Source organism: Echinops telfairi, unplaced genomic scaffold (assembly GCF_000313985.2).
Source record: "Echinops telfairi isolate 266 unplaced genomic scaffold, ASM31398v2 ScPeMD7_2;HRSCAF=8, whole genome shotgun sequence".
Lineage (NCBI taxonomy): Eukaryota > Metazoa > Chordata > Mammalia > Afrosoricida > Tenrecidae > Echinops > Echinops telfairi.
Window position 1 is genome coordinate 713,109 of NW_022103898.1, and position 6,431 is coordinate 719,539.

Consider the following 6,431-nt stretch of genomic DNA (forward strand, 5'->3'; position numbering starts at 1 on the left):
AAGACTCTGGCTGCCATCAGTGTAGCTCCATGTGGCTTGTCAACAGGAGTGAGTGTGTGTGTCCCGCCTCCAGGGAGCTATTTATCTTAGTGCCTCCCAATGCGGTCATCAAGCTTAGACCTGACTGGCAGGTTAAACTCCACCCCTTCGCAAGTTGACAGGAGATATATAACTACCACAGTTTCCGAGGCTATAAATCTATATGAGAGTGGAAATTTCAGCTCTCTCCTGCGAAATGACAGGGGCTTTCAAAATGTAGCCCTGTGGTTCGCAGCCCCATGCATCACCCACGACGCTACCGGACTCCTTGAAGAAGTTACGGGTCTTGCAAAACTATTCTGTGATCTCCAGCTTCATTTCTACCATCAAAGCCATATTTTCCAACTATTGATCCAACTCTTTGTTTCCAATGGTAACATTCCAACCACCAGAAATTAGCAATGCATTTGACTGCATGTCAGATCAATTGCAGAGTGAAGAAGTTGGTAGAATTCTTCAGTTTCTGCATCACTGGTTTTAGCGATCAGTGTACCCTATTGAGTGATGGTGGTGGTCATGGGTCTGCCTTGTATGTAGATGTTTAGACATTATCCTGGCAAACACAGCATCATTTATCAGTGTAGATGTTGAAATCTTTTTGATGATGTTTGCGACACCCTTCCCTCTGAGTTTGTCCTTCTGGGCACAAGTGTCCACGTGGCTTTCTGGCCCTTTCCTTCCCACAAGGGCCCGGGCCACGGGTCTTTGTGCACTTCACTTCTGATGGCTTCCAAATGGCCTTGATTCACACTTGGTACATTTCTGATCAACCCGAGGGAGCTATCTCTTCAGACACTGTATCAGACAGCGTCCCACTGCTGTGGTTTTCGGTGGCTACTCTCAGAAGTGGGATGCTGATTCCTTCTTCCTGGTCTCAGTCTGTCTTAGTCCACTGCGGGTGTCCCTGCTGGTATGTGTTATACCGGTGTCATAGCTTGCAGCATGGCCGCAACACGCAGGCCACTACAGTAGGACAGACTGACAGAGGGTGGGGTGAAGATGGTGCCTCTCTGGGCAGTGATCTGTTCTGTTAGGGTAAGGCCGCCTTGAGTCCAAGACATCTGGACACAACTACCAGCAACGCGCCTGGAGTCGGCCATGCCTGGAGAGTTCACGTGTCCTGTGCCCCTGGGCCTCAGTGGAGGACGCTCCCCTCCACCCCTGCTTCAGTCAGCAGAGGCCCGGCTGTGCTGCATAACAAACTGCCCAGACGCCTAGTAGCTTCCACCAAGGTCCTGCTATTGTCCCTTGTATTTCAGCAGGTGCTGATGGCACAGGGCGCTGCCCATCTGTCCTCCAACTCCGTCTGTGACTCCTCACCACATAGGAGAGGGGAGGAGAGGGCTGTGGCTGGTGTGAAACACCGTGGCACAGAGCCATGCCCCTGCCACCATCCCCCAAGTGGCATGTCTGACCCTGGGGGAGGGGGCATGATCCTGCTGTGATAGCCAGGACAGATGTGCGCCCACCAGACGGAGGCCTTCCTGGCGGAAGCGCCTTTGGTAACAGTGGCCCCCAGGCCCCTGTACTGAGTCCAGTGAGAGGCCCGTGGCCCTGGGTGTGGTGTTCAGCCTCTGCTTCCAGCGCTGAGCGCCTGACGGTGCCGCCCCTCAGACATCGTGTGCATGGACCGCGTGGAGGAGATCCTGGATCTGGTGGCCGAGGACCCCCTCGCAACTAAGGACCACAAGTGGGTGGCGCAGAAGTACATCGAGACGCCGCTGCTCATCTACGACACCAAGTTTGACATCCGGCAGTGGTTTCTCGTCACTGACTGGAACCCCCTGACCATCTGGTTCTACAAGGAGAGCTACCTGCGCTTCTCCACACAGCGCTTCTCCCTGGACAAGCTGGACAGGTGGGTGGGGCCGGCAGTGCCACCACTGAGGGGGGCCTGTGGCCTCCAACACTGGGGCTGCACACTCCATGCCGTGCACATCCAGGGCCGCGTCGGCGAGAGGTCCTCACTAGGGCTGTTCCAGAGCCACCAGGCTGGAGAGTGAGGGGCTGGGTCTGCACCCCAGGCCCTGTGCTCAGGGGTCCACGGGGCTGGGACACCCAGCCCAGTGAGAGGGGCCGGCTTCTCTGGGGCTCCAGGTGGGCATACCCCCTCTTGCCCTGAGCCAGGCCCTTCGGGTTCTCTATGGGGTAGGGCCACAGCAGATGTCAGCCGTCTGAGCTTCTGGGCAGTGGGAAGGAGGAAGCAACCGGGGTCACCACCTGGGAACAGTGGGGGTTGCCCCCCACAGCAAGACCAGAGGTACGAAGACAGTGCTGGTTGCACCAGGGCCAGAGCCCTCCAGAGTGGGGGGGACAGAGGCACAGAGTGACTGGGACACCCTGGCGGCCTGCATTGATCTGTGCTCCCGAGAAGGCTGCGAGGAGCTGGGTGTTGCCCACAGTCCACTGGTGCTCCAGGACAGGCCTAGCCATTCCCTGCACAGAAATCAGCAGCTGGGAGCTCAGGGGCAGCCATTCTGGTACCCACAGCACACGCTGAGTCAGGGTCCCCTTCTTGGTGGGCTCGGTCACAGCCCCTGGTGTCCCACAGCTAGACTGCAGTGGTCCTGGCTGCTCCTAGGCTGGGAGCCTGGTGAGGCCCTGTCTCCCCAGGCCTGAGCCTCTCCTGAGGCAGTGCCCCTGCCGCCCACAGCGCCATCCACCTGTGCAATAACTCCATCCAGAAGCACCTCAAGAATGCCAAGGGCCGCAGCCCGCTGCTGCCCTGCCACAACATGTGGACCAGCACCAAGTTCCAGGAGTACCTGCAGCGCCGGGGCCGCGGCAGCGTGTGGGGCAGCATCATCTACCCATCCATGAAGAGAGCCATCGCCAACACCATGCAGGTGGCCCAGGACCGTGTGGAGGCCCGCAGGAACAGCTTCGAGCTCTACGGGGCCGACTTCATCCTGGGCAAGGACTTCCGGCCCTGGCTCATCGAGATCAACTCCAGCCCCACCATGCACCCCTCCACGCCCGTCACCGCCCAGCTCTGCGCGCAGGTGCAGGAGGACACCCTCAAGGTGGTGGTGGATCGCAAGCTGGACCGCAACTGTGACATTGGCAACTTCGAGCTGCTCTGGAGACAGGTGAGTGGGCCTCGGGGCTCCGTCCCGGTTGGTCACCCGGACAGGTCTCCAGCAGGCTGGGCACCGAGGACGTGGGCCCGGCCAGCACTGAGTCTGACTCTGAGCCCCCTTGCCTAAGTGTCACCTGCTCTCAGCTGAAATGAGCAGAGGGGTGGCATGCCCCCAACTCCTCAGTGGTCCTGGGGGCCTGGTGGTCACCCCCAGCCACCTGCAAGCCAGGCCTCCCCTGCCCACCTGCCCATCAACAGGAGGGATGTCCTGGGTGGGTTTTGCCTCAGGCCCTTCTGCTCTCCCATTCCTGCCCAGGTGTGGGCGCCACAGGCCCCTCCTTTCTGAGGCCCTGAGGGGGGCGGCTGGGGTTGGCCACCCTGAGTGACCTTGGGGTCTGGATTTCACTTCCTCTGGACAGCCCTCTTCCTGGGGGTCACTACCCCTGGCAGGAACCCTCTGGCAGCAAGGAGAGTTGGCTCAGGGCCTTCAAACTGGCCCATCTGAGCTTCTGCGAGGCACGTGGCTTCTGGGGAGGCTCCCACTAGCTGGGCGAGTCTGGAGTCCGCAGCAGTGCAAGCAGAGTGACCCTCTCCGAGAGAGACCCAAAGACTGGACCCTGTGTCCTAGGCCACTAGGGAGAAAGGCGGGCGGCCATGAGTCACAGCCTGGGTTGGGATGAGCGGGCATCGCCCCAGGGGCCCTGACCACTGTCCTCCCCCACCCGGCCCGCCCCCTGCAGCCTATTGTGGAGCTGCCCCCGTTCAGCGGCTCAGACCTCTGCGTGGAAGGGGTCAGCTTCAAGAAGGCACGCAAGCCGGGACTCTCCATCTCGCCCCTGCGCGCGTCCGCGTCGCCCTCAAGTACGCGGACCCCAAAGGCCAGGTGCCCCCTCGGCGCGTGCGAGCCGGCGCGAGGGCCGCTACCAGTCACACTGCCGCAGGACTTGAGAGGGAAGGCCCACAAGGTAGTGTGTTGTGCCTTCCCTGCGCTGCCCTCGCGGGGCCTGCTGCCCGACCTCCCCGCCTTCCGGCTGCAGTGTGGCCGCCTGCCCCCGCGGGCAGCGCTCGCAGCGCCCCTGCAGCCCCTCCTCTGGAAGGCGCACCCAACCGCGCCCCGCGGCAGGAAGGTGGTGGACAGCACGCACCTCCAGCTGCCCAGAGCGCCAGGTAACAGTGCGGGGGCGCCGGGATGCTCGTCGTGTGCTGGGGGGATGGGGGATCAGGTTGGGGGTGGGGGCAGGAACCCCGAGGTCTGGGCTTCGGCAACTGGTCCAGGGCATCCCCGGCAGGGCCCCGGGTGCCATCCAGCTAGCAGGGACACCTGATGCACTTAGGGCCTGTGTCCTCCTCTCTGTCTGTGAAGCCAGGGTTCTTCACACCCCCTGAACTACGGAGTTACCTCTGCCTTTCTGCCTCACGGGTACCAGTGCGGTCAGGGGGGTTGAGCGGGGTCAGTTGAACAAGGCCAGGGCTTGGGACACGAGTGGTCACTGGGCTGCGTGTTCCTTTTGCTGAAGTGTATGGGGCCCACTGCCCTCTGCCTCAGACCCAGGGCCAGGCTGCAGCTGGAAGGGGTCAGCCCAACCACACCGGCAGTGTTGGTAGAGCGGGTGACAAACTATGTCCCCCACCCTCCTGCTCCACTGTCCCTCCCCACCCTCATCTCTTACTGTCACCCTCCCCGACCCAGAGACCTCTGCCTGCTTTGCATCTTCGTGGTGGGCAATATCCACCATGCCCTCCCCTTGTCTGCCTGTGTGTCTGTCGTCTGCCCCCTCTGGGCTGTGCGCTCCCTGGGTCAAGCCTTCCCGCAGGGTGTAGGAGCACAGATGCTGTTTGTTGACTTGTGTGGGGTGTGTGTGTGTATGTGGGTGTGTGTGTGTGCTGGCCTCGGAGGACGGGGGCTGACGCCAAGGGCAGTGCACTTGGAGGCCCACAGCAGGCTGGACAGCCTCCCTCCCTGTCCGTCTGGTCAGTCAGACCTGTTGGTCCTTCCCCTGGGCATCTACCTGCCTCAGGGGCAGAGTTTGCATTCTTGCTGTTATGAAAAGGCGTCTCCTGGCAACCGGGCAGCTTGTGACAGGGGTCCTCCCTAAAGGGGCACCAGGGGCTGCAGGGGCTCAGGGAGCTACAGAGGGCATGTTGGGGGCGCCTGGAGGCTGCAGAGAGCATGCCAGGGTCATGGGGGCTGTAGAGGGCATGCTGGGGGCACAGGAGGCTGCAGAGAGCATGCTGGGGGCATGGGGGTTGCAGAGAGTATGCTGGGGGCACGGGGGGTGCTGCAGAGGGCATGCCGGGGCCACAGGAGGCTGCAGAGGGCATGCTGGGGCAATGGGGGTTGCAGAGTATTCCAGGGGCACAGGGGGCTGCAGAGGGCATGCTGGGGGCATGGGGGCTGTAGAGAGTATGCCAGTGGCATGGGGGGCGCTGCAGAGGGCATGCTGGGAGCACAAGGGGGGCTGAAGAGGGCATGCCAAGGGCACAGCGGGGAGCTGAAGAGGGCTTGCTGGGGGTACGGGGGGGGGGGCAACCTGTGCAGCAGGATTGGGCAGTGGCACATCTGCGTTTCATTGTTTATTCACTGCCACCCAGTGGGTTCTGACTCAGAGTAGAGGTGCTGCTTAGGATCTCTGAGACTACAGGTCTTTGTGGGAGGAGACAGTGTCATCTTTCTCTGGAGGAACAGCTGTGGATTTGAACTGCCCACCTTGTAGTTAACAGCCCAATTCATCACCCAGGGTGTTGTCTAAATAGGCCCATTTTCCGATGTTGGCTGACCATCTGAATCGCATCTCCTAGAAAGTCCTTGCTCAAATTGTGTGTCTCCTGCCCTTATCATCTATGTTTTTCTTACTGATTCAGGGGTGCCATCTGCCCCTACAGGTGGTTTGTGTTGTAGGTGTGGGCCCCCACTGTATCTTGGGCTCACAGTGTGTCTGGGCTGTGTTGATCTTAAGCAGGTCGTCATCTTGTGTCTGCTGAGACTTCGGTGACCAGGGCCCCTGGCTTGGCTGAGCCGCGCCTGCCTCATCGCAGGGCCTTGCCAGCTCGCGTCACCACTGTTCATCCGACACCTTGGCTGTGTCACACTGTGCTGCTGTGAGCTCCCTGGAATGTGCCCCTTGTCATCCTGTTTCTCTGGAGCCTGGGGGGGCTGGGCCTGCTACACCACAGGGTTTGCGAATGTCTAGTTCTGGAATGTACCAGCTGCCTCCTCAAGCGCAGGGACAATGTCCATGCACTCCGGGGATCAGCCCTCTCTCCCACCCACAGTGTCCATGAGCTCGTGTGTGTGTGTGTGTGTGTGTGTGTG

The 6,431-nt window shown here is 60.9% G+C and overlaps 1 protein-coding gene across 1 annotated transcript in view; it reads left to right on the forward strand.

The window, feature by feature from the left end:
- TTLL8 (tubulin tyrosine ligase like 8) overlaps positions 1–6,431 on the forward strand; it is an 89,696-nt gene that overhangs the window by 60,313 nt on the left and 22,952 nt on the right. The window contains exons 10-13 of the mRNA XM_045290671.1: positions 1,654–1,897; positions 2,693–3,128; positions 3,859–3,979; positions 4,156–4,285. Coding sequence (XP_045146606.1) covers positions 1,654–1,897; positions 2,693–3,128; positions 3,859–3,979; positions 4,156–4,285 — 931 coding nt within the window. The remainder of the gene's footprint in view (positions 1–1,653; positions 1,898–2,692; positions 3,129–3,858; positions 3,980–4,155; positions 4,286–6,431) is intronic.